Source organism: Oncorhynchus mykiss, chromosome 4, assembly GCF_057628025.1.
Source record: "Oncorhynchus mykiss isolate SJ-2025 chromosome 4, ASM5762802v1, whole genome shotgun sequence".
NCBI lineage: Eukaryota > Metazoa > Chordata > Actinopteri > Salmoniformes > Salmonidae > Oncorhynchus > Oncorhynchus mykiss.
This window is the reverse complement of record NC_143025.1, coordinates 60,799,037-60,826,591: the sequence shown is the minus strand read 5'-3', so window position 1 is coordinate 60,826,591 and position 27,555 is coordinate 60,799,037. Positions and strand designations below refer to the sequence as shown.

Here is a 27,555-nt window from a genome sequence, read left to right as displayed (position 1 = left end):
AGCAGGTGGCAGTAAAAGCCAATAAATTGGGGCAGAAGAAAATACGCTACGGGCAATAATATTCGGTTTATCATGTAGCGTAGGCTACTACGTAATGCCCATTTAATTACCAATATTTAGGATTTTAAGGGGTAGACTACAGAAAACAGCAGTGGGGTGTGTGTTTTAACTACAACGTTCAGCAGTTCGTGCACCGGAATCTGTGTAACTTCACCTACTACTTTATCAAAACAAGGGGAAGTTAACCTTTTATTAAAACAGTGCCACGTTATGCAAGTGGCAGGAAAAAAATACACAACTTCAATCCTAAACTGACGGTCTCTTTGAAAGTATGGTGAGTTGACCGACTGTTTCCTGCTTTAATACACGTCTTGTTTTACATCGGTTTTCAAGGTATTTAGATTCATAAATACACTAGTTTGGCTAACCTTCCTTCGTTCTAAGGCACTCCACGGGAGCAACATATCACACAAGGTACAAAATACCTTGAACATAGGATGTGCACACCAAGTGCTATTTGTGCCTCCCTCCCAATTAATTCGGCTTTCTATAGGTCACAGTAAAGTGTTTGCATAGACCTGCGTCTTCTCATTAGCGATGTCAAGATCGGGTGAGCGGGAATGTGAGCATCCGAGTTGCTGCGTGTGATGTTCATAGGCCTTTAACCTATAACTAGCCCAATAATGTACTCGTAATGACTGTAGGCAAGCCTACTGTTACTCCTTAAGGTCTAATGACTTTAATGTTATGGTCCCCCACGATGAAATCGGGAAGGGGACTGTGGATCTGTCTCCGTTCGTAAATTTGTTCATGCTGCGCTTAGACAAGGGACACAGAGGGTGACGAGTGTTGGTAAAAACAAGCCAGCACCTTGGAATGCGTTGTTAAATTACACTGATTGGCCAGATGGCAGCGCCATAACAAGAGATTGAAAATGAAAACTTGGGAAGTTGACGGCCCTCACCCACTGACGCAAAGTCATCAAATGCAGTACCTTGGTCCCTCTCCTCACAAGGAACAAATTTGCCTCAGGGTCCGCCATTTAGAATTTTGTGAAAAACACTAAATTAACCATTTGCACAAAACTTGAAATGTGGCACCTATGGAGAAAGGTCTCAACAGTGAAGCCTCCTCAGAGGAGGAAGGGGAGGACCATCTTCCTCAGTGAATTGCATAGATAAAACTGTACTAAATATAGTCACACGTCACCAAATAATTGATTAAAAAACATGTTTTGCAATAAAGGTATCGAGTAGCCTCAACAGCGCAGAAAGGTAGCACCATGGTGTATTAGCCGGAGGACAGCTAGTTTCCGTCCTCTGGCTTCAATACAAAACCCAGGAGGCACATGGTTCTCATCCTCTTCCATAGACTTACACAGTAATTATGACAACTCCTGGAGGACGTCCTCCAACCTGTTAGAGCTCTTGCAATATGAACTGATATGTTGTCCACCCAATGAAAGGATCATGGAATAAATCTCATACTGAAAGCATATGCTAGCTAGCGCTGCAGTGCATAACATTTGGTGAGTAGTTGACTCAAAGAGAGAGAAACACAATAGTTGAAGAGTTTAAGAAATTAATTTGTTCAAAAATGAAGGTGACGCAAGAGAGCTATATTTGTATTTTTTTTCTTTCATTTTCACTTACTGCGAATGCAGCTAGCTAGTTTAGCCTACTAAAAACATCTGGCTCAAACAGAGAGGGATGCTAGGTCAGTTTTATTAGTTTATTGCCATCAGGGCCAACCGGTGTAACTGCTAAACTGCTGCAGGATTGTAGCGGGTTTACTAATGCGTTAGTTCTAGTAGCTATATTGACTATGACGTTGGCTAATAATGGTGACAACGATTTAGGCTGCGTGTAGCAGTTAGCGGTTATGATATAAAGGTTTGGCTTGTTAAGATTTTTTCATCTAGTCAGACAGCTGATGTGTTGTGCACTGAAGTCCACAAGCTAAGGGAAAAGGTGAGAGGAGGAGAGCGCATAGATGCAAGAAGGAATTATAGCTACAAACATAGCTGCAGGAAAATGTTTTGGGGTGAGGGTGCTGAAACAAAATGTTGCCCGCACTACAGACAGCTATGTCGGTCCGCTAATACAGGACTAGTAAAGTTCTAAACTTTCATTCATAGGCTAGGTTGTTATAACCTCATGATGGGTATTGGGAACATTTGAGAATCATCTTGTAGCCTAAACTTATCAATGTTACATTGAGTTGGGTGAATTAAATATGAGTGACAGTCATCCAATATGCTGTAATATAAGGTCATGCTCATAAATTTAAAATATATATATATTTTTTTTTTAAAGTCCTCCCTCATCTTCAATGGTGCCGACCGCCACTGCTCTCAACGCAATATTTTCCAGGGCCCAGTTTCTCGATAGCGATAGAACTTAGGCGTATGGGTGTTTTAACGATGCAGCTTTTCTACAGCAGCCAATATGTAACGTGTTTCCCAAAACATGCTGCTCTCAAGTCAGCTTTATCATTTAAAATCTTACCTTATCATTAGAATTATTTCACAATACTGACGACGGATCAGCTCCTAGAGAGATATTACCACCCATGGCTACAAATATTGAGGTGGCTTATTCTAATGCTTACCCAATAAAAATGCACTAAATCACTGATTTGGCACATCATTGGGCACACGTCATAAAATAATATTGAGACAAATGATAGACAGTACTCTAAAAGTAGCAAAATATAATGATTTATTGAACATGAAATGGGCTATATCATACTGTATTTCAAATCAAAATGATTTTTTTATTTCACCTTTATTTAACCAGGTAGGCTAGTTGAGAACACGTTCTCATTTACAACTGCGACCTGGCCAAGATAAAGCAAAGGACACAAACAGAGTTACACATGGAATAAACAAACATACAGTCAACACATGCGCCGAATACAACAGTGAAATGCTTACTACAAGCCCTTAACCAACAATGCAGTTAAGAAAATACCTTTAAAAAGAGATAAGAAAAACTAATAATTAAGGAGCAGCAATAAATAACAATAGCGGGGCTATATACAGGGGGTATCGGTTCAGAGGCAATGTGTCAATGCACTGATGTCGAGGTAATTATGTACATGCAGGTCGAGTTAAAGTGGCTATGCATAGATAATAACATTGAGTAGCAGCAAGGGGGGGTGCAAATAGTCTGGGTAGCCATTTGATTAGCTGTTTAGGAGTCTTATGGATTGGGGGTAGAAGCTGTTTAGAAGCCTCTTGTAACTAGACTTGGCGCTCCGGTACCGCTTGCCGCGCGGTAGCAGAGAGAACAGTCTATGACTAGGTTGGCTGGAGTCTGACAATTTTTAGGGCCTTCCTCTGACACCGCCTGGTATAAAGGTTCTGGATGGCAGGAAGCTTGGCCCCGGTGATGTACTGGGCCGTACTCACTACCCTCTGTAGTGCCTTGAGGTCGGAGGCCAAGCAGTTGCCATACCAGGCAGTGATGCAACCTGTCAGGATGCTCTCAATGGTGCAGCTGTAAAACCTTTTGAGGATCTGGGGACCCATGCCAAATCTTTTCGGTCTCCTGAGAGGGAATAGGTTTTGTCGTGCCCTCTTCACAACTGTCTTGATGTGCTTGGACCATGTTAGTTTGTTGGTGATGTGGATGCCAAGGAACTTGAAGCTGTCAACCTTCTCCACTGCAGCCCCGTAGATGAGAATGGGGGCGTGCTCTGTCCTCCTTTTCCTGTAGTCCACAATAATCTCCTTTGTCTTGATGACGTTGAGGGAGAGGTTGTTGTCCTTGCACCACATGGTCAGGTATCTGACCTCCTCCCTATATGCTGTCTCATCGTTGTCGGTGACCAGGCCTACCACTGTTGTGTCATCAGCATACTTAATGATGGTGTTGGAGTTATGCCTGGCCGAGCAGTCATGAATGAAAAGGGAGTACAGGAGGGGTCTGAGTACGGACCCCTGAGGGGCCCCCGTGTTGAGGATCTACGTGGAGGATGTGCTGTTAACTGCCCTTACCACCTGGGGGTGGCCCGTCAGGAAGTCTAGGATCCAGTTGCAGAGGGAGGTGTTCCCAGGGTCCTTAGCTTAGTGATGAGCTTTGAGGGCATTATGATGTTGAATGCCCAGCTGTAGTCAATGAATAGCATTCTCACATAGGTGTTCCTTTCGTGCAATAGAGATTGCATCATCTGTGGATCTGTTGGTGCGGTATGCAAATTGGAGTGGGTCTACTAGGGTTTCTAGGAAAATGCTGTTGATGTGAGCCATGACCAGCCTTTCAAAGCATTTCATGGCTACGGACGTGAGTGCTACGGGTCGGTAGTCATTTAGGTAGGTTACCTTAGTGTTCCTGGGCACAGGGACCATGGTGGTCTGCTTAAAACATGTTGGTGTTACAGACTCAGACAGGGAGAGGTTGAAAATGTCAGTGAAGGCTGTTGCCAGTTGGTCAGGTCATGCTTGGAGTACACGTCCTGGTAATCCGTCTGGCCCAGCGGACTTGTGAATGTTGACCTGTTTAAAAGGTCTTACCCTCATCGGCTGCGGAGAACGTGATCACACAGTCATCCGGGCCAGCTGATGCTCTCATGCAGGTTTCAGTGTTACTTTCCTCGATGCGAGCATATAAGTTATTTAGCTTGTCTGGTAGGCTCGTGTCATTGGGCAATTCTCGGTTGTGCTTCCCTTTGTAGTCTGTAATAGTTTGCAAGCTCTGCCACATCCGATGAGCGTCGGAGCCGGTGTAGTACGATTTGATCTTACTCCTGTATTGACGCTTTGCCTGTTTGATGGTTCGTCAGAGGACATAGCGGGATTTCTTATACGCTTCCGGGTTAGAGTCCCGCTCCTTGAATGCGGCAGCTCTACCCTTTAGCTCGGTGTGGATGTTGCCTGTAATCCATGGCTTCTGGTTGGGGTATGTACGTACAGTCACTGTGGGGACGACGTCCTCGATGCACTTATTGATGAAGCCAGTGACTGATGTGGTGTACTCCTCAATGTCATCAGAAGAATCCCAGAACATATTTCAGTCTGTGCTAGCAACAGTCCTGTAGTTTAGCATCTGCTTCATCTGACCCCTTTTTTATAGACCGAGTCACTGGTACTTCCTGCTTTTATTTTTGCTTCTAAGCAGGAATCAGGAGGATAGAGTTATGGTCAGATTTGCCAAATGGAGGGCAAGGGAGAGCTTTGTATGCATCTCTGTGTGTGGAATAAAGGTGGTCTGGATTTTTTACCTCTGGTTGCATATTTAACATGCTGATAGAAATTCGGTAGAACTGATTTAAGTTTCCCTGCATTAAAGTTACCGGCCACCAGGAGCGCCGCCACTGGGTGAGCATTTTCCTGTTTGCTTATGGCAGAATACAAGTCATTGAGTGCGGTTTTAGTGCCAACTTCGTTCTGTGGTGGTATGTAGACAGCTACGAAAAATACAGATAAACTCTCTAGGTAGATAGTGTGGTCTACAACTTATATACTCTACCTCAGGCGAGCAAAACTGAGACTTCCTTAGATATCGTGCACCAGCTGTTTACATAAATGCATAGGCCCCCACCCCGTGTCTTACCAGAGGCTGCTGTTCTGTCTTGTCGATAGTGTATAACCCACCAGCAATATGTTCTTCATGTCGTTGTTCAGCCACGACTCGGTGAAACATAAGATATTAGTTTTAATGTCCCGTTGGTAGGATATACAGTTGATGTCAGAAGTTTACATACACTTCGGTTGGAATCATTAAAACACATTTTTCAACCACTCCACAAATTTCTTGTTAACAAAATATAGTTTTGACAAATCGGTTAGGACATCTACTTAGTGCATGACAAGTCATTTTTCCAAAAATTGTTTACACAGATTATTTCACTGTATCACATTTCCAGTGGGTCAGAGGTTTACAAACACTAAATTGACTGTGCCTTTAAACAGCTTGGAAAATCCCAGAAAATTATGTCATGGCTTTAGAAGCTTCTGATAGGCTAATTGACATCATTTGTGTCAATTGGAGGTGTACATGTGGATGTATTTCAAGGCCTACCTTCAAACTCAGTACCTCTTTGCTTGACATCATGGGAAAAAAATTGTAGACCTCCACAAGTCTGGTTCATCCTTGGGAGCAATTTCCAAACGCCTGAAGGTACCACTCATCTGCACAAACAATAGTATGCAAGTATAGACACCATGGGACCACGCAGCCGTCATACCGCTCAGGAAGGAGACGAGTTAGAGATGAACGACTTTGGTGTGAAAAGTGCAAATCAATCCCAGAACAGCAAAGGACCTTGTTTCCTTCAGCATCTTCACAGGTACAAAAGTATCTATATCCACAGTAAAACGAGTCCTATGTCGACATAACCTGAAAGGCTGCTTAGCAAGGAAGGAGCCACTGCTCCAAAACCGCCATAAAAAAAGCAAGACTACGGTTTGCAACTGCACATGGGGACAAAGACCATACTTTTGGAGAAATGTCCTCTGGTCTGATGAAACAACACTGTTTGGCATAATGACCATCGTTATGTTTGGAGGAAAAAGGGGGAGGCTTGCAAGCCGAAGAACACCATTCCAACTGTGAAGCACGCGGGTAGCAGGATCATGTTGTGGGGGTGCTTTGCTGCCGGAGGGACTGGTGCACTTCACAAAATAGATGGCATCATGAGGTAGGAAAATTATGTGGATATATTGAAGATATTGAACATCAAGACATCAGCCAAGTTAAAGCTTGGTCGCAAATGGGTCTTCCAAATGGACAATGACCCCAAGCATACTTCCAAAATGGCTTAAGGACAACAAAGTCAAGGTAATGGAGTGGCCATCACAAAGCCTTGACCTCAATCCTATAGAAGATTTTTGGGTAGAACTGAAAATGTGTGTGAGGAAGGAGGCCTACACACCTGACTCAGTTACACCAGCTCTGTCAGGAGGAATGGGCCAAAATTCACCCAACTTATTGTGGGAAGATACCGAAACGTTTGACGCAAGTTAAACAATTTAAAGGCAATGCTACCAAATACTAATTGAGTATGTAAACTTCTGACCCACTGGGAATGTGATTAAATAAAAGATTAACTAAATAATTATATTTTTCTGACATTTACCATTCTTAAAATAAAGTGGTGATCCTAACTGACCTAAGACAGGGAATTTTTACTAGGATTAAATGTCAGGAATTGTGAAACTGAGTTTAAATGTATTTGGCTAATGTGTATCAAATCAAATATATTTATATAGCCCTTCGTACATCAGCTGCTATCTCAAAGTGCTGTACAGAAACCCAGCCTAAAACCCCAAAACAGCAAGCAATGCAGGTGTAGAAGCACAGTGGCTAGGAAAAACTCCCTAAAAAGGCCAAAACCTAGGAAGAAACCTAGAGATGAACCAGGCTATGAGGGGAGGTCAGTACTCTTATGGCTGTGCCGGGTGGAGATTATAACAGAACATGGCAAAGATGTTGAAATGTTCATAAATGACCAGCATGGTCAAATAATAATAATCACAGTAGCTGTCGAGGGTGCAGCAAGTCAGCACCTCAGGAGTAAATGTCAGTTGGCTTTTCATAGCCGATCATTAAGAGTATCTCTACCACTCCTGCTGTCTCTAGAGAGTTGAAAACAGCATGTCTTGGACAGGTAGCACGTCCGGTGAACAGGTCAGGATTCCATAGCCGCAGGCAGAACAGTTGAAACTGGTGCAGTAGCACGGCCAGGTGGACTAGGGACAGCATGGAGTCCTCATGCCAGGTAGTCCTGAGGCATGGTCCTAGGGCACAGGTCCTCCGAGAGAGAAAGAAAGAGAATTAGAGAGAGAGCATACTTAAATTCACATAGGACACCGGATAAGACAGGAGAAGTACTCCACTCCAGATATAACAAACTGACCCTAGCCCCCCGACACAAACTACTGCAGCATAAATACTGGAGGCTGAGACAGGAGGAGTCAGGAGACACTGTGGCCCCATCCGATGATGCCCCAGGACAGGGCCAAACAGGAAGGATATAACCCCACCCACTTTGCCAAAGCACAGCCCCCACACCACTAAAGGGATATCTTCAACCACTAACTTACCATCCTGAGACAAGGCCGAGTATAGCCCACAAAGATCTCCACCACGGCACAACCCAAGGGGGGGCGTCAAACCCAGACAGGAAGATCACATCAGTGACTCAACCCACTCAAGTGACGCACCCCTGCTAGGGACGGCATGAAAGAGCACCAGTAAGCCAGTGACTCAGCCCCTGTAATAGGGTTAGAGAGACCGAGTCTGCGTCTCTCACATGGGTAGGCAGACCATTCCATAAAAATGGAGCGCTATAGGAGAAAGCCCTGCCTCCAGCTGTTTGCTTAGAAATTCTAGGGACAATTAGGAGGCCTGAGTCTTGTGACCGTAGCGTACGTGTAGGTATGTACGGCAGGACCAAATCAGAGAGATAGGTAGGAGCAAGCCCATGTAATGCTTTGTAGGTTAGCAGTAAAACCTTGGAAATCAGCCCTTGCCTTAACAGGAAGCCAGTGTAGGGAGGCTAGCACTGGAGTAATATGATCACATTTTTTGGTTCTAGTCAGGATTCTAGCAGCCGTAATTAGCACTACCTGAAGTTTATTTAGTGCTTTATCCAGGTAGCCGGAAAGTAGAGCATTGCAGTAGTCTAACCTAGAAGTAACAAAAGCATGAATTAATTTTTCTGCATCATTTTTGGACAGAAAGTTTCTGATCTTTGCAATGTTACGTAGATGGAAAAAAGCTGTCCTTGAAACAGTCTTGATATGTTCGTCAAAAGAGAGATCAGGGTCCAGAGTAACGCCAAGGTCCTTCACAGTTTTATTTGAGACGACTGTACAACCATTAAGATTAATTGTCAGATTCAACAGAAGATCTTTGTTTCTTGGGACCTAGAACAAGCATCTCTGTTTTGTCCGAGTTTAAAAATAGAAAGTTTGCAGCCATCCACTTCCTTGTATGTGTATGTAAACTTCCGACTTCAACTGTACGTGCCTTCAGTTTGTCCCATTTATTTTCCAGCATTTGAACGTTAGCTAGCAGAATGGCAAGGGCAGATTAGCCACTCGTCGCAAGGCACTCGGATCTTTTGCCTCAATCTGTTTCCTTCTTCAGCGAATCATGGGGATCGGGCCTGGTGTCTGCAGTATATCCCTCGCGTCCGACTCATTGAAGAAGAACTCCTCGTCCAATTTGATGTGAGGAATCCCAGTTCTGATGTCCAAAAGCAATTTTCGGTCATAAGAGATGGTAGCAGCAACATTATGTACAAAACAAGTTACGAATTGCATGATTGGTTGAGAGCCGATAATACGGCAGCCCTACCCTAGTGGCACCGGAGGGTAGGACTCCAAAAGTATTGGTGAGCTCCAAAGGTTACCATTTTTGAAACTATACAATGACTGAGGTTAAAGTGCAGACTGTCAGCTTTAATTTGAGGGTATTTTCATCCATATCAGGTGAACCGTTTACTAATTATAACACTTTTTGTACATAGGCCCCCCATTTTAGGGGACCAAAAGTATTGGGACAAATTCACTTACAGTATCGGTCAAAAAAGTTTGGACACCTACTCATTCAAGGGTTCTTTATTTTTACATTGTAGAATAATAGTGAAGACAGACTATGAAATACATGGAATCACGTAGTAACCAAAAAACAAATAAAAATATATTTGAGATTCTTCAAAGTAGCCACCCTTTGCCTTGATGACAGCTTTGTACACTCTTGGCATTCTCTCAACCAGCTTCATGAGGAATTATTTTCCAACAATCTTGAAGGAGTTCCCACATATGCTGAGTACTTATTAACTGCTTTTCCTTCACTCTGCAGTCCAACTCATCCCAATTGGGTTGAGGACGGGTGATTGTGAAGGCCAGGTCATCTGATCCAGCACTCCCATCACTCTCCTTGGTCAAATGTGTATTAAAGTAGTAAAACGTTATATCCCTAGCACGTAATGACTACATCAAACTTGTGACTCTAGACATTTGTTGGATGCATTTTGTTTGTTTTGGTTGTGTTTCAGATTATTTTGTGTCCAATAGAAATGAATGGTAGGCTAAATAATATATTGTGTCATTTTGGATTCACTTTTATTGTAAATAAAAACAGAAGTGTTTAGAAAAATTATATTCTTATTTACAATAAAAGTGACTTTAATACACAAGTGAATTTGTCCCAATACTGTTAGTACTCTAAAATGGGGGGGGGGGGGGGGAGGGGGGGGGGGGGGAGGACTGTGTTAAAAAAAAGGAGGTGCTGTAATTTCTAAACAGTTCACCCCATACAGATGAAAATAGCCTCAAATGAAAGCTGACCATTTGCAGTTTAACATCCTATATTGTATAATTTAAAACCCAAAGTGCTGGAGTTCAGAGCCAAAACAAAAAAATGTGTCACTGTCTCAATACTTTGCTAATTTTAATGCATTTATTTCGTTTTTCATTTTAAGCATATTTTATACGTCGCTTGTTTCTATCAATTGCAACGACATTGGTTGGCAACATTGTATGTGTAGTCAACTTTGTTCTGAAGTTAAGTGTTCACAGAGGGCCGATAAACCATGTGATTATATTGTATAAAGTGATGAAGAAGGGCAAAAAAAAGCATCTAACGATGCACTTCGCTGATCTACATTTAAGTGCAACGTTAATAACGATGGTTTTGGAAAACAGCTCGAGATATTCTGATGCTCCTACGAAGGCTCGAATGATGAATTTAGCCTAACGATGCTTTTGGGAAACTGGACCCAGACTACTACCTAATTTCCCGAGGTAGACTGGCTCTGGCAGCCAAATACCCCATCTAAACATGAATCGAATCTCAATTGCGATACTGTTCTGGACACATAAAGCCATTTACTTTCATATCTCCGCAAAAATATTTTCAAAATACACACTTACTGTACGCTGTTATAAATCAGCCTTATCACAGTTGCAGCCAACAGTATTTGTCAGTTACAACACGTTTCTGGTGGCCTTCTGTTACACACAGGTGTGCTGAGCATGCTAGATAGTTAATTAGACCAGGTGGTTGCCTCTAACATAGGAGGTATGGCTGTGTGGGCTGTGTGTAGTAATTTAAGCTTTTAAAAAAAAAAAAATTATATCTGATATGAAAGATACATGTTGGAAACATAAGGAACGTCCCACAATCAATGCGCATTTAAGATACCATCAATAGGTGCTAATGAACGGGGTAACCTATAACAAACATAGCAATATAAATGAAGTGTAACGTCATCTGCCCATACGAGATTGCATTATGCCTGTATGTATGAATATTTACACGCTTTGGCATCTTCTCTTTTGAGCTCATTTAAAGTTTCCCCATAAATAAATGTGCATTAATTGTCATTGTCAAACCAAAATGTCCTTGCATAATCAAGCACACTACAGCTACTCCAAACATGTATTCATCACCTGAAATATTTGGGTTGTCTTGATCACTTGGTTGTACAAGTGTTTATTTGTGGTGATCCAATCCAGGGGATTTTAAGTAGTTAGATGAGCAGGAGAGAGTGACAGAGAGGTGCTTCACAGAGGTTTGATAATTATGTGCTTTAAAAGCGTGCAGTCATCAGAGCCTCTCTCTGCTCTGTGACAAAGCTGGAAGTTGCTTGTTCAGATCCAGGGTTACAATCACTGTTTTGGTTCAAACAAAAGTCCCCTGATTGTGTTTGTGGCAGGTTAGATACTAACAAACCCTGTTACAAACATTATAGACCACCAGGGCCTAAAATTAACACCTGCCATATGCGGGTAGATTTTGTCATTGGAGGGTAAAAGGTGCTTAGTAGTCAATCTGTAATCTGCATTGGGCTGTGCAGAATTTACGGGGATACGGCCTCAGCAGAAGTCAGGGCATTCATCCTTCTTGCGCTTCGCGGAGCAGCACAGACCTGTTGTGAAGGAAGTTGTCAAGGACGTGTGTTTGTGTTTATACAGGACCTCCCGTCCCCGCCTACCATCAACCAATCATGTAAATTATGGAGCTACATGGACCCATCCGTATTGTTACAATATTTGGGAGGCGCACAATGACACAGTATGGAGCACAATTTGGCCTCCGGAGGCTCCACGATTGCGTCACAACCTCCATACGGAGACTAACCACATTTTCAGATATTGGCTTTAAGATGTCTATTTCACCAGCCACATCGGCGGGTGGTCAGGGCTCCACAGTGCGAGCATTTCACTCGCATTTGTGAATAAAAAAAAAAAAAGTCAAATATGATCACATTTATAGTAAAATTAATGCTGCAGTTGATGTTTAAAAAGTATTTATGCCGTTTTGTTTTATAGCTGGTAAATTAAATCACACAAATTCTAGCCTATTCCACCTCGTGCTGGAACACTGCCTGGCTGGGGGCTGTGCTCACGTGAAGATAATTAATTCATGGTTCATTTTTAGAGGCGCTGCACACTGGCATAAAAATTGGTCTAATTTACTTGACTTTGCCCATGTGTTCCATGGCAATTGACATAGACAAACAACCTAGCTTGTGAACCAAACTGTTTGAGTTTCAACTGTTGGTGAAGAGAAGACAACGCTTCTACACTGAACAAAAATATAAACGCAACATGTAAAATGTTGAATACAAATTTGTTTACATCCCTGTTAGTGAACATTTCTCCTTTGCCAAGATATTCTATCCAATTGACAGATGTGGCATATCAAGAATATGATTAAACAGCAGGATTATTACACAGGTGTACCCTGGGCTGGGGACAATAAAAGGCCACTTTAAAATGTGCAGTTTCGTCACACAACACAATGCCGCAGATGTCTCAAATTTTGAGGGAGCGTGCCATTGGCATGCTGACTGCAGGAATGTTTACCAGAGCTATTCCCAGAGAATGTAAAATTAATTTCTCTACCAATACCTGGCAACAACGATTCAGTCGCGAAGTGGTAGGCCACACAAGCTCACAGAATGGGACCGCTGAGTGCTTAAGTGCGTAGCGTGTAAAAATTGTCTGTCTATTGCAACACTCACTACCAAGTTACAAACTGCCTCTGGAAGCAACGTCAGCACAAGAACAGTTCATTGGGATCTTTGTGAAATAGTTTTCCATAGCCAAGCAGCTGCACAGAAGCCTAAGATCACCACGCACAATGCCAAGTGTCACCTGGAGAGGTGTAAACCTCGCTGCAATTGGACTCAAACAGTGGAAACGCGTTCTCTGGAGTGATGAATCACACTTCACCATCTAGCAGTCCGATGGACGAGTTTGGGTTTGTCGGATGCCAGGAGAACGCTACCTGCCCCAATGCATAGTGCCAACTGTAAAGTTTGGTGGAGGAGTAATAATGGTCTGGGGTTGTTTTTCATGGTTCGGGTTAGACTCTTTAGTTCCAGCGAAGGGACATTTTAACGCTACAGCATACAATGACATTGTAAATGATTCTATGCTTCCAACTTTATGGCAAGAGTTTGGGGAAGGCCCTTTCCTGTTTCAGCATGACAATAACCCTGTGCACAAAGCAAGGTCCATACACAAATGGTTTGTCGAGATCGGTGTGGAAGAATTTGACTGGCCTGCACAGAGCTCTGACCTCAACCCCATCAAACACCATTGGGATGATTTGGAACGCCGACTGCGAGCCTAATCGCCCAACATCAGTGCCCGACCTCACTAAGGCTCTTGTGGCTGAATGGAAGTCCCCGCAGAAATGTTCCAACATCTAGTGGAAAGCCTTCCCATAAGAGTGGAGGCTGTTACAGCAGCAAAGGGGGGACAAACTCCATATTAATGCCAATGATTTTGGAATGAGATGTTCAATGATCAGGTGTCCACATACTTTTTGTCATGTAGTGTATTTTTGTTCATCCATCCATGATAAATATTATATAAGCTATATAAGCTATATGAAACATTGCCTAATGATCTGAATAGGGGCTAAGTAATTGGACAAAACTTAGATGCTCACATCCGGGGGGCTCCCGAGTGGCGCAGCGGCCTAAGACACTGCATCTCAGTGCTAGAGGCATCACCACAGACCCTGGTTCGATTGCGGGCTGTATCACAACCGTCCGTGATTGGGAGTCCCGTAGGGCGGCGCACAATTGGCCCAGCGTCGTTAAGGTTTGGCTGGGGTAGGCCGTCATTGTAAATAAGATTTAGTTCTAAACTGAATTGCCTAGTTAAACAAATACATTTTTAAATGTGCATCAATAACGCAAATGTTTCTCCTTTCATTCTTGTCCACCAATCCAGTCTGACTCCTCCCATCATCCTCCTCTGACTGTTGCATTCTGGAATCTCCTCCGCTGCTGGGAGAAAAGGATGATACCAGAGCTGCTGGTTTGAATGAAGGATTTGGAGAAAGAAAGACAGAATATCCTCCCTTTCCTTTATTGTAATGAGCTACTTGCCAGGTGGTGCTTGTGGTTGTGGATTTCTGAGTTGAACCACACATGTACCAGTCCTGAAGACTGGCTCAATTTCAAGATGAAGCCTAACTTTCCAATACAAACTCATTGGCTTATGGTCATACTGTATGATTTGCCTCAATTTAATTATTGATAAATTGTTGATTAGTCTCATGAAACCGACTGACCTCTACGCTCCCATTGCCTTTCAGTTTGTGTAATTTGAATGTGTAGTTCATGAGATCAGGTTGGTTGAACGAGGCAAGCAGTGGATAGCTTTAAGAAAAATCATGATGTTATGGTTTACTTCTGTAATGCAGAGCTGCTTTTTCAGGCGGTTGAAGACCAGCAGGGTGAACACTGAGTAAATGAGAATACGATATGGAATCCGTTGGAAAGAACACCGAGGTGGTGATCAACTCATTTGCATACACCGGCTGGGGCCCATGTCTTTACTGCAGGTTATGGGGTCAGGCTCGTATTTAGTTAACCGTGATGATCCTGTTAAAGAACTGAATGGACCACCATCCTAGCGAGTGTGCCTCTAGAGTCTATACCTCTATCCTCCTCCCCTCTCCTCTCCCTCTGTTCCCCTTCACCCAACATCTGAACTATGATTAATGGACTTCTTGGGCTCAATGACTGCGAGAAACCATAATTGGGTCAAGCCAGGCCTGGAGCAATAGAGAGCAGCCCCAGATTGAGAAGGAGAAAGAAGCGATGGCTGCTAGGGGTTGGGAGTGAATAAAGTTTGGGAGCTTTGCAATGCTACAGTTCGCCACCAGCCCAGTACCAAACATGCTCATGTCTCGGTTTACCCCCCCCCCCCCCTTCTATGTCCACTGTGCCTAGGCATCTGCAGGCTCTGCCCTCAAGGTCCACGCAGTACGCTTTGGGCCGGGACAGGAGCTGCTGTGCTCCCTGCTGGCATTCGTGGAGGAGAGAAACCTTAAAGCGCCATTCATCATCACCTGCGTGGGCAGCGTAACCAAGGCAACACTCCGGCTGGCAAACGCCACTGCAGGGAATACCAATGAGGTACTTGGCAGAAATGTTGGCTGGCAACCAGCCGTCATGCTTCTGGTGAAGTGTCTAAATTGTTGTTGTAAATGAAAAGACAATGTCGGCATCCCAAATGGCACCCTATACACTTCATAGTCCACTACTTTTGAACAGGCTTCTGATGGTTCTGGTCTAAAGTAGTGCACTATATAGGGAATCGGGTACCATTTGGGACATAACCAAGTCTTGTAAGTGCCTCCACAGAATTCACAGGGGTTTGGGTTGGGACTGAGTGGGATTGGGAGGACATCTGGCAAGATGTCAAAGGACATGATGAAAGGGCCTTTGAGCACTGTTGTACACACAGCAAATCTCTCATAAATGGGTACGTGTTGTGTTATAGTACGACAATATACTACAGTAATACTACACTACAGTCTCCCTTGGGAAAGAGGTCCTCTGAGCTCATTTGGACTACCTGCTTAAAGTGGAACTGACAGCGTTTTAGCAACAACAAGCTTATTAAAATCTTATTAAAATCTGTTCATACATAAAAAAAAATCAAAAAATAAAAGTAGTCATTCTTCCTGGTGGTGCATACTGTTACTACTGTTTTAGATTTATTTAAATCAGACAAAAGAGCACTTATATATGGTCATTTTAACGTTTTAATGTTTGGATAGGACGTATAGTAAGGCATTTGTGAACATTCTGTGGCAATAGAGTGGGAACACGGCTGTGCGTTTGGACAAGTAGACACTGCAGTAAATAAAACCTAATAAATACATGTCTAGACCAGGGCTGGAGTCTACGCAGACCATAGCCAATCAGAGCTACAGTAGGCCTGTATGCAAATAAGCAATTTGCTATAGGGGCCTGCCATCATTCACTTTGAACTGGACTGTCTGTTTACAGGCAGTAACAACAGCAACATTTTAGACCATTTAGAACACCACACGCCACCTGAACGGATTTCTGCAAGTATGTCAAATATGTACCACAGGAGTCCTCTGACATTTGAGAACGTCACAGTCCTATTCGTTAAACAACCATGAAAAGGTAAGCTCTCCCTCAGTTGCCTATGCACATCAACAACTAATGCTAGCCAGAGCGAGATTAGCTCAAATCTCACGGGGGAACATTAGATAAACCCTCTCAAACTTTTTCAGCCTGTTGGGCCATCAAAATTGCACTGATCAACAATGGGGAATAGTATCCTGCTTGTCCTTATGCAGCTTGCCTGCCAATGCACGCTTGTTTCCAACCCACGTTTTGACAACTGAATGGGAACTTGCCTGCCCGTCCATTTGATCGATGCCAAATAACTAAGATATGCTAACATATCTAGCTAACTTCAGCTAGCAAAGCGATTGACATTTTTCTAGCTAACCAAATGACACCTGCATCTCTAGCTGTAGCCACCGAAAAAAACGATGAGGGTAACAAGTCGGTCACTCACCCACTCCTCAAATGACATCCTCCCAGCAGCTAGCTAGCTAAAGTTAGTCTCCCGTGTTTTTAGCATTCTAAATAAATAGCTAGCTACGTAAATGGATACGCTAGCCCAGGTGTGTCAAAGTCGAATCAGCGCACGGCCATATTTTTTTTTTTAAACACAAGGAATTCACGGGCCAGACGTAACCTAGTTGTCTTTACAAAAATTGCAACTGCGACCCAAACTGGCCTTTGTTTTATTTGATTAAATATAGCCCTTGTATAATGTCCACATACAAAAAATATACATCATTTGTGCAGAATATGCTGCGACCTTAATCGAGAAGTATTTAATAACTCCAAATAACAAAGACGTAGATGCCAAGTGTCACCTGGAGTGGTGTAAACCTCGCTGCAATTGGACTCAAACAGTGGAAATGCGTTCTCTGGAGTGATGAATCAAACTTCACCATCTAGCAGTCCGATGGACGAATTTGGGTTTGTCGGATGCCAGGAGAACGCTACCTGCCCCAATGCATAGTGCCAACTGTAAAATCACCTGTGCGATTGAATGCAGCGTTACTGTATCGGGCACACAACATGTATTGTAGTTGAGTAGCCGGCCTAGGCTACTTCTCAAATGTTGCTGTAATAGGCCTACATATTTCTCCTTTGCATGCTGTTTTGTTGATTTTTTGTGGGTTATTCATTGTTAACCATTAAAAACCCAAGCCAGACTGCAACATTTTAGTAGCCTAGCTAGGACCGTGGCATGTCTGTACACTTTGTTGAATTCACCGATAACTTATTTATACTTGCTTGTGTTTTACGTAATTATGACATAACATTGAAGGTTGTGCAATGTAACAGGAATATTTAGACTTATGGATGCCACCCATTAGATAAAATACAGAACGGTTCCATATTTCATTGAAAGAATAAACGTCTTGTTTTCGAGATGATAGTTTCTGGATTTGACCATATTAATGACCTAAGGCTTGTATTTCTGTGTGTTATCATGTTATAACTAAGTCTATGATTTGATAGAGCAGTCTGACTGAGTGATGGTAGGCACCAGCAGGCTCGTAAGCATTCATTCAAACAGCACTTTTGTGCGTTTGCCAGCAGCTGTTTATGATTTCAAGCCTATCAACTCCCGAGATTAGGCTCGTGTAACTGATGTGAAATGGCTAGCTAGTTAGCGGGGTGCACGATAATAGCGTTTCAAACGTCACTCGCTCTGAGACTTGGAGTGGTTGTTCCCCTTGCTCTGCAAGGGCCGCAGCTTTTGTGGAGCGATGGGTAACGCTGCTTCGAGGGTGGCTGTTGTCGTTGTGTTCCTGATTCGAGCCCAGGTAGGAGCGAGGAGAGGTACGGAAGCTATACTGTTACACTGGCAATACTGAAGTGCTATAAGAACATGCAATAGTCAAAAGTTAATGAAATACAAATGGTATAGAGAGAAATAGTCCTATAATTCCTATAATAACTACAACCTAAAACTTCTTAACTGGGTATATTGAAAACTCATGTTAAAAGGAACCACCAGTTTTCATGTTCTGAGCAAGGAACTTAAACATTAGCTTTCTTACATGGCACATATTGCACTTTTACTTTCTTCTCCAACACTTTGTTTTTGCATGATTTAAACAAAATTGAACATGTTTCATTATTTATTTGAGGCTAAATTGATTTTATTGATGTATTCACTTCAAATAAGTGTTCATTCAGTATTGTTGTAATTGTCATTATTACAAATAAATTGTCAGATTAATCGGTATCGGCTTTTTTTGGTCCTCCAATAATCGGTATCGGCGTTGAAAAATCATAATCGGTCGACCTCCAGTGGATTTTATTTGAGTTTGTTTTGGAGGTAAACCGTTACAATACAGTTTTAGTTTTTCAAACAGGTTTGTTAATTATTTACTAAATACTGTTTGAGTAGCTTTCATTTTAGTTTCAATTTAAGTTTACTTAATGTATTCAGACCCCTTGACTTTTTTCACATTTTGTTACATTAGCCTTATTCTAGAATTGATTTCTCAATCTACACACAATACCCCATAATTACAGCAAAAACAGGTTTTTGCAAATTGTTTGCTAATAAATAAAAAACATTGAAATATCACATTTACATAAGCATTCAGACCCTTTACTCAGTACTTTGTTGAAGCACCTTTGACAGTGATTACAACCTTGAGGCTTCTTAGATATGACGCTACAAGCTTGGCACACCTTTATTTGGGAGTTTCTCCCATTCTTCTCTGCAGATTCTCTCAAGCTCTGTCAGGTTGGATGAAGAGCGTTGCTGCACAGCTATTTTCAGGTCTCTCCAGAGTTGTTCTATTGGGTTCAAGTCTGGGCTCTGGCTAGGCCACTCAAGGACATTCAGAGACTTGTCCCAAAGCCACTGCGTTGTCTTGGCTGTGTGCTTAGGGTTGTTGTTCTGTTGGAAGGTGAACCTCTGCCCCAGTCTAAGGTCCTGAGCTCTCTGGAGCAGGTTTTCAACAAGGATCTCTCAGTACTTTGCTCCGTTAATCTTTGCCTCGATCCTGACTAGTCTCCCAGTCCCTGCCACTGAAAAACATCCTCACAACATGATGCTGCCACCACCATGGTGCAATGTTTCCTCCAGATGTGATGCTTGGCATTCAGGCCAAAGAATTTAACCTTGGTTTCATCAGATCAGATAATCTTGTTTCTCATGGTCTGAAAGTCCTTTAGATGCCTTTTGGCAAACCCCAAGCGGGCTGTCATGTGCCTTTCACTGAGGAGTGGCTTCTGTCTGGAAACTCTACCATAAAGGCCTGATTGGTGGAGTGCTGTAGAGATGGTTGTCCTTCTGGAAGGTTCTCCCATCTCCGTAGAGGAACTCTAGAGTGCTGTCAGAGTGACCTTCTCCCCCGATTGCTCAGTTTGGCCGGGCAGTGACCTCTAGGAAGAGTCTTGGTGGTTCCAAACTTCTTCCATTTTAGAATGATGGAGGCCAGTGTGTTCTTGGGGACCTTTAATGCTGCAGACATTTTTTGGTACCCTTCCCCAGATCTGTGCTTCGGCACAATCCTGTCTTGGAGCTCTACGGACAATTTCAAATCAAATCAAATGTATTTATATAGCCCTTTTTACATCAGCTGATATCTCAAAGTGCTGTAAAGAAACCCAGCCTACAACCCCAAACAGCAAGCAATGCAGGTGTAGAAGCATTGTGGCTGGGAAAAACTCCCTAAAAAGGCCAAAATCTAGGAGGAAACCCAGAGAGGAAGGGGTGTGAGGGGTGGCCAGTACTCTTATGGCTGTGCCGGGTGGAGATTATAACAGAACATGGCAAAGATGTTAAAATGTTCATAAATGACCAGCATGGTCAAATAATAATAATCACAGTAGTTGTCGAGGGTGCAACAAGTCAGCACCTCAGGAGTAAATGTCAGTTGGCTTTTCATAGCCGATCATTAAGAGTATCTCTACCGCTCCTGCTGTCTCTAGAGAGTTGAAAACAGCAGGTCTGGGACATGTAGCACGTCCAGTGAACAGGTCAGGGTTCCATAGCCGCAGGCAGAACAGTTGAAACTGGAGCAGCAGCACGGCCAGGTGGACTGGGGACAGCAAGGAGTCATCATGCTAGATAGTCCTGAGGCATGGTCCTAGGGCTCAGGTCCTCAGAGAGAGAGAGAATTAGAGAGAGCATACTTAAATTCACACAGGATAAGACAGGAGAAGTACTCCAGATATAACAGACTGACCCTAGCCCCCCGACACAAACTACTGCAGCATAAATACTGGAGACTGGAGACAGGAGGGGTCAGGAGACACTGTGGCCCCATCTGATGATACCCCCGGACAGGGCCAAACAGGCAGGATATAACCCCACCCACTTTGCCAAAGCACAGCCCCCACACCACTAGAGGGATATCTTCAACCACCAACTTACCATCCTGAGACGAGGCCGAGTATAGCCCACAAAGATCTCCGCCACGGCACAACCCAAGGGGGGCGCCAACCCAGACAGGAAGATCACATCAGTGACTCAACCCACTCAAGTGACGCACCCCTCCTAGGGACGGCATGGAAGAGCACCAGTAAGCCAGTGACTCAGCCCCTGTAATAGGGTTAGAGGCAGAGAATCCCAGTGGAGAGAGGGGAACCGGCCAGGCAGAGACAGCAAGGGTGGTTTGTTGCTCCAGAGCCTTTCCGTTCACCTTCACACTCCTGGGCCAGACTACACTCAACCATATGACCTACTGAAGAGATGAGTCTTCAGTAAAGACTTAAAGGTTGAGACCGAGTCTGCGTCTCTCACATGGGTAGGCAGACCATTCATAAAAATGAAGCTCTATAGGAGAAAGCCCTGCCGCCAGCTGTTTGCTTAGAAATTCTAGGGACAATTAGGAGGCCTGCGTCTTGTGACCATAGAGTACGTGTAGGTATGTACGGCAGGACCAAATCGGAAAGATAGGTAGGAGCAAGCCCATGTAATGCTTTGTAGGTTAGCAGTAAAACCTTGAAATCAGCCCTTGTCTTAACAGGAAGCCAGTGTAGGGAGGCTAGCACTGGAGTAATATGATCAATTTTTTTGGTTCAAGTCAGGATTCTAGCAGCCGTATTTAGCACTAACTGAAGTTTATTTAGTGCTTTTTCCGGGTAGCCGGAAAGTAGAGCATTGCACAGTAGTCTAACCTAGAAGCAACAAAAGCATGGATGAATTTTTCTGTATCATTTTTGGACAGAAAGTTTCAGATTTTTGCAATGTTACGTAGATGGAAAAAAGCTGTCCTTGAAACAGTCTTGATATGTTCATCAAAAGAGAGATCAGGGTCCAGAGTAACGCCAAGGTCCTTCAGTTTTATTTGAGACGACTGTACAACCATCAAGATTAATTGTCAGATTCAACAGAAGATCTCTTTGTTTCTTGGGACCTAGAACAAGCATCTCTGTTTTGTCCGAGTTTTAAAGTAGAAAGTTTGCAGCCATCCACTTCCTTATGTCTGAAACACAGGCTTCTAGCGAGGGCAATTTTGGGGCTTCACCATGTTTCATTGAAATGTACAGCTGTGTGTCATCCGCATAGCAGTGAAAGTTAACATTATGTTTTCGAATGACATCCCCAAGAGGTAAAAATATATAGTGAAAACAATATTGGTCCTAAAACGGAACCTTGAGGAACACCAACATTTACAGTTGATTTGTCAGAGGACAAACCATTCACAGAGACAAACTGATTTCGTTCCGACAGATAAGATCTAAACCAGGCCAGAACTTGTCCGTGTAGACCAATTTGGGTTTCCAATCTCCCCAAAAATGTGGTGATCGATGGTATCAAAAGCAGCACTAAGGTCTAGGAGCACGAGGACAGATGCAGAGCCTCGGTCTGACGCCATTAAAAGGTAATTTACCACCTTCACAAGTGCCGTCTCAGTGCTATGATGAGGTCTAAAACCAGACTGAAGCATTTCGTATACATTGTTTGTCTTCAGGAAGGCAGTGAGTTGCTGCGCAACAGCTTTTTCTATTTGAGAGGAATGGAAGATTCGATATAGGCCGATAGTTTTTAAAATATTTTCTGGGTCAAGGTTTGGCTTTTTCAAGAAAGGCTTTATTACTGCCACTTTTAGTGAGTTTGGTACACATCCGGTGGATAGAGAGCCGTTTATTATGTTCAACATAGGAGGGCCAAGCACAGGAAGCAGCTCTTTCAGTAGTTTAGTTGGAATAGGGTCCAGTATGCAGCTTGAAGGTTTAGAGGCCATGATTGTGTCATCATTGTGTCAAGGTATATAGTACTGAAACACTTGAGTGTCTCTCTTGATCCTAGGTCCTGGCAGAGTTGTGCAGACTCAGGACAACTGAGCTTTGGAGGAATACGCAGATTTAAAGAGTCCGTAATTTGCTTTCTTTTCCTCAAAGAAGTTCATGAATTTATTACTGCTGAAGTGAAAGCCATCCTCTCTTGGGGAATGCTGCTTTTTAGTTAGCTTTGCGACAGTATCAAAAATACATTTCGGATCCTTCTTATTTTCCTCAATTAAGTTGGAAAATAGTATGATCGAGCAGCAGTAAGGGCTCTTCGATACTGCATGGTACTGTCTTTCCAAGCTAGTCGGAAGACTTCCAGTTTGGTGTGGCGCCATTTCCATTCCAATTTTCTGGAAGCTTGCTTCAGAGCTCGGGTATTTTCTGTATACCAGGGAGCTAGTTTCTTATGACAAATGTTTTTTGTTTTTAGGGGTGCAACTGCATCTAGGGTATTGCGCAAGGTTAAATTGAGTTCCTCAGTTAGGTGGTTAACTGATTTTTGTCCTCTGACGTCCTTGGGTAGGCAGAGGTAGTCTGGAAGGGCATCAAGGAATATTTGGGTTGTCTGAGAATTTATAGCACGACTTTTGATGCTCCTTGGTTGGGGTCTGAGTAGATTATTTGTTGCGATTGCAAATGTAATAAAATGGTGGTCCGATAGTCCAGGATTATGAGGAAAAACATTAAGATCCACAACATTTATTCCATGGGACAAAACTAGGTCCAGAGTATGACTGGCAGTGAGTAGGTCCAGAGACATGTTGGACAAAACCCACTGAGTCGATGATGGCTCCGAAAGCCTTTTGGAGTGAGTCTGGACTTTTCCATGTGAATATTAAAATAAAAAATTAGAATATTATCTGCTATGACTACAAGGTCCGACAGGAATTCAGGGAACTCAGTGAGGAACACTGTATATGGCCCAGAAGCTCAAAAGACAAAAACATGAATTTTTTTGTAAATTGAAATTTGCTATCGTAAATGTTAGCAACACCTCCGCCTTTTCGATGCACAGGGGATATGGTCACTGGTGTAACCAGGAGGTGAGGCCTCATTTAACACAGTCAATTCATCAGGCTTAAGCCATGTTTCAGTCAGGCCAATCACATCAATAATATGATCAGTGATTAGTTAATTGACTATAACTGCCTTTGAAGTGAGGGATCTAACATTAAGTAGCCCTATTTTGAGATGTGAGGTATCATGATCTCTTTCAATAATGGCAGGAATGGAGGAGGTCTTTATTCTAGTGAGATTGCTAAGGCGAACACCGCCATGTTTAGTTTTGCCCAACCTAGGTCGAGGCACAGACACGGTCTCAATGAGGATAGGGGATAGCTAAGCTGACTCCACTAAGCTGGCAGGCTGGCTAACAGAACGATCCAAAATGTATTTTTGATACTGTCGCAAAGCTAACTAAAAAGCAGCATCCCCCAAGAGAGAATGGCTTTGTGGAGCTAGAGGAGTTAGAGCCCTGTCTATGTTGGTAGATAAGATGAGAGCACCCCTCCAGCTAGGATGGAGTCCGTTACTCCTCAGCAGGCCAGGCTTGGTCCTGTTTGTGGGTGAGTCCCAGAAAGAGGGCCAATTATCTACAAATTCTATCTTTTGGGAGGGGCAGAAAACTGTTTTCAACCAGCGATTGACTTGTGAGACTCTGCTGTAGAGCTCATCACTCCCCCTAACTGGGAGGGGGCCAGAGACAATTACTCGATGCAGAAACATCTTTCTAGCTGATTTACACGCTGAAGCTATGTTGCGCTTGGTGACCTCTGACTGTTTCATCCTAACATCATTGTGCCGACGTGGATAACAATATGTCTATACTTTCTACACTCGCCAGTTTTAGCCTTAGCCAGCACCATCTTCAGATTAGCCTTAACATCGGTAGCCCTGCCCCCTGGTAAACAGTGTATGATCGCTGGATGATTAGTTTTGGGTAATGGAGTCGCCAATGACTAGTGTTTTCAATTTGTCAGAGCTAATGGTGGGAGCCTTCGGCGTCTCAGACCCCGTAACGGGAGGAGTAGAGACCAGAGAAGGTTTGGCCTCAGACTCCGACTCGCTGCTTAATGGGGAGAACCGGTTGAAAGTTTCTGTCGGCTGAATGAGCGGCACCGGTTGAGCATTCCTACAGCATTTCCCTTCAGAAGCCATGAGAAAGTTGTCCGGCTGCAGGGACCGTGCGAGGGGATTTGTACTAACGTTACTATCTGTACTTACTGGTGGCACAGACGCTGTTTCATCTTTTCCTACACTGAAATTACCCTTGCCTAAAGATTGCGTCTGAAGCTGGGCTCGCAGCACAGCTATCCTCGCCGTAAGGCGATCGTTTTCCTATATATTATGAGTACAGCGACTGCAATTAGAAGGCATCATGTTAATGTTACTACTTAGCATCGGCTGTTGGAAGTCCTGACGAACCTTGTCCGGAGTGAAAAAGTTGAGTGAGGGAAAAACAAAAAATATAAACGGTAATTAAAAAGTAAAAACCGTAAAGTTGTCAGGTAGCAAAGTAAGGTTGGCAACAGAACGCACAGCAACACGTCAACAAGTCTGCAAGTTGTGACCGGAAATTACGAAAATAGACTGTAATCCTGTATAGTAAATAGACCTCATGGCTTGTTTTTTTGTTGTTTTTTTCCTGACGTGCACTGTCATCTGGGACCTTTATATAGACAGGTATGTGGCTTTCCAAATCATGTCCAATCAATTGAATTTACCACAGGTGGATTCCAATCAAGTTGTAGGAACATCTCAAGTACGATCATTGGAAACAGGATGCACCTGAGCTCAATTTAGAGTCTCATAGCAAAGGTTCTGAATACTTGTGTAAATAATGTATTTGGGTTTGTTTTTTTACAAATGTATAAACATTTCTAAAAACCTGTTATCATTTTGTCATTATGGGGTATTGTGTGTAGATAAAAAAATAAAAAAAACATTAATGCATTTTATAATAAGGCTGTAACATTACAAAATGTGGGGAAAAGTCAAGGGGTCTGAATACTTTCCGAAGGCACTGTAATAACCTTGTTTTACCACCCTAAGTTGTTTTTTTCCTCCAACCTGTTTCCAGGTGATCCATCTTGACGAGCGCTTTGAGATCGTGTCCCTGGTGGGCACGTTGAACAAGGAGGCTCACCTCCACATCTGCCTGGCCGACAAGGAGGGGAAGACATTGGGAGGACATGTACTGGGAGACCTGGAGGTGTTCACCACGGCTGAGGTGGTCATCGGTGAGGCCTCTGATCTGCTGTTTGACAGACAGATGGACCATCGCACAGGCTTCCCTGAGCTGGTCATCCAATCCCGCTCTGAAAAGAACTAGACGAAGGAGGAGGCCTTTATTCTCCTATACTCACCTCCATATTTATTTGGACAGTGAAGCATTTTTAAAATTATTTCTCTGTAATCCAGAATTTTGGATTTATGATCAAATGTTTCCTATGAGGCGACAGTACAGAATGTCACCTTTCTGTTTTACTGTTAAGATATGAAAACACTTCATGTATCAAGTTTCCCCATTTTAAAGAAGTCATAAGTATTTGGACAAATTCACTTATAGGGTATTGAAGTGGTCTGAAGTTTAGCATTTGGTCCTATATTCCTAGTACACAATGATTACATCAATCTGGTGACCCTACAAACTCGATGGATGCATTTGCAGTTGGTTTTGGTTGCGTTTTGCCCAATAGGAACTGAATGGTGAATGATGTCTGGAGTAGTTATCTATTCTAAGTGAATAGATAAGATGTTTCTCAACACTTCTAAATGAATCCTGTAAATGCCACGATTAAGAACAATCAGGAGAGAACCAGGAATAATGACGATCGAGAAGGTTACAGAGGCTACAACAAAACATGCTAACCTCTCACCATTACCAATAGCAGGTTAGCATTTTCATTTATTAAACTTCTGTAGCGCTTTTCATAGAATCTCAAAGTGCTTCAAGTAATATGAAACATTTGATCTCAAATCCAAAATGCTGGAGTGTAGAGCCCCCCCCCCCAAAAAAAAAATGCTTCACGCACTAAATTCATATGGATGGGAGTGTTTGGATGTCTAATAGAAATCATCTTCTCCTCTAGCAGTTTAATATAAATAGATTGTAATGAGATTTAATTCATTCTGCTTGTGTACAATGGCAGTGTAACACTTTATACCAGATATTTGGAGACAGCTTTGTCTTTGTCGTTTACTACACTCTTATTACGCTTTTGTAATGTAGTATACTATGTTCACCAAGACCAGCCTTAATACAGCACATCTCCCTAATCTAACCCGCTTCTTGGTCACTTTCTTAAGCTTAGTGTTCTTATTCTCCCCCACACATACAGCCACCAGTGAACAGTGGTCTTCACCAGAGCAGTCCTTGGAGAGCGCTGACAATACCATAAGGATGTTTGTAGCATATGTCAACAGCTGACGGAACAGCCAACTGGAGAGAGCACGCTTCCATTTTGTTGTCTCTTCCAGTTTCCACATGTAGATGTTGGGTTTGGCTCTTTTGTTCACTGGGAGGTTGTAAAATTGATAGGAAAACAGCCATTTCACAGTAGTTATATATTCTTTTCTGCCACCTTTCCTCTGCTAATGTGAACTGACGATCCCCAAATACAGCCTCCATAGAGCGCCTTTGGACGGTAACACTTTCTATGGAGCAGATGACTAATGATGTAACACCGAACAGCTGTGGGAGAAATCGTTTCGAACAGAAACCCTCCCTCCCCTGAGCTTGGAGTCGTTCTGACCAATAGGAGAATCTCTAGGGGCCTGGGCAGTGTTCTGCTAATAGATGTTTAACCAAAGCATGTCTTTTTAATGGCTCTGACCGCCTGTTTGCTGAGACACAATGTGAGAACTCCCCCAGGATTAGCAGTGACATCCACACAGCCCCAGCCGCCCGACTGAAGAAAGTAGGCTAGCGCAGGGCCGTCTGAGGGGACAGATACATGGTTGTATGTGGGC

At 43.2% G+C, this 27,555-nt stretch overlaps 1 protein-coding gene across 1 annotated transcript; it reads left to right on the top strand.

The window, feature by feature from the left end:
* Nucleotides 1-26,867, top strand: LOC110522082 (uncharacterized). The gene is made up of 3 exons (XM_036975627.2): nt 1-334; nt 15,211-15,396; nt 25,664-26,867. The coding sequence occupies exons 1-3, from the start codon at nt 332-334 to the stop codon at nt 25,913-25,915; spliced, it is 441 nt and encodes a 146-aa protein (XP_036831522.2). The 5' UTR covers nt 1-331; the 3' UTR covers nt 25,916-26,867.
* The last annotated feature ends 688 nt before the right edge of the window (nt 26,868-27,555 follow it).

Bases quoted from the DNA above. Each gene is read 5' to 3' on its own strand.
- LOC110522082 (XM_036975627.2), top strand. The intron at 15,397-25,663 runs GTACTTGGCAGA...ACCTGTTTCCAG, and splicing joins CTGCAGGGAATACCAATGAG to GTGATCCATCTTGACGAGCG.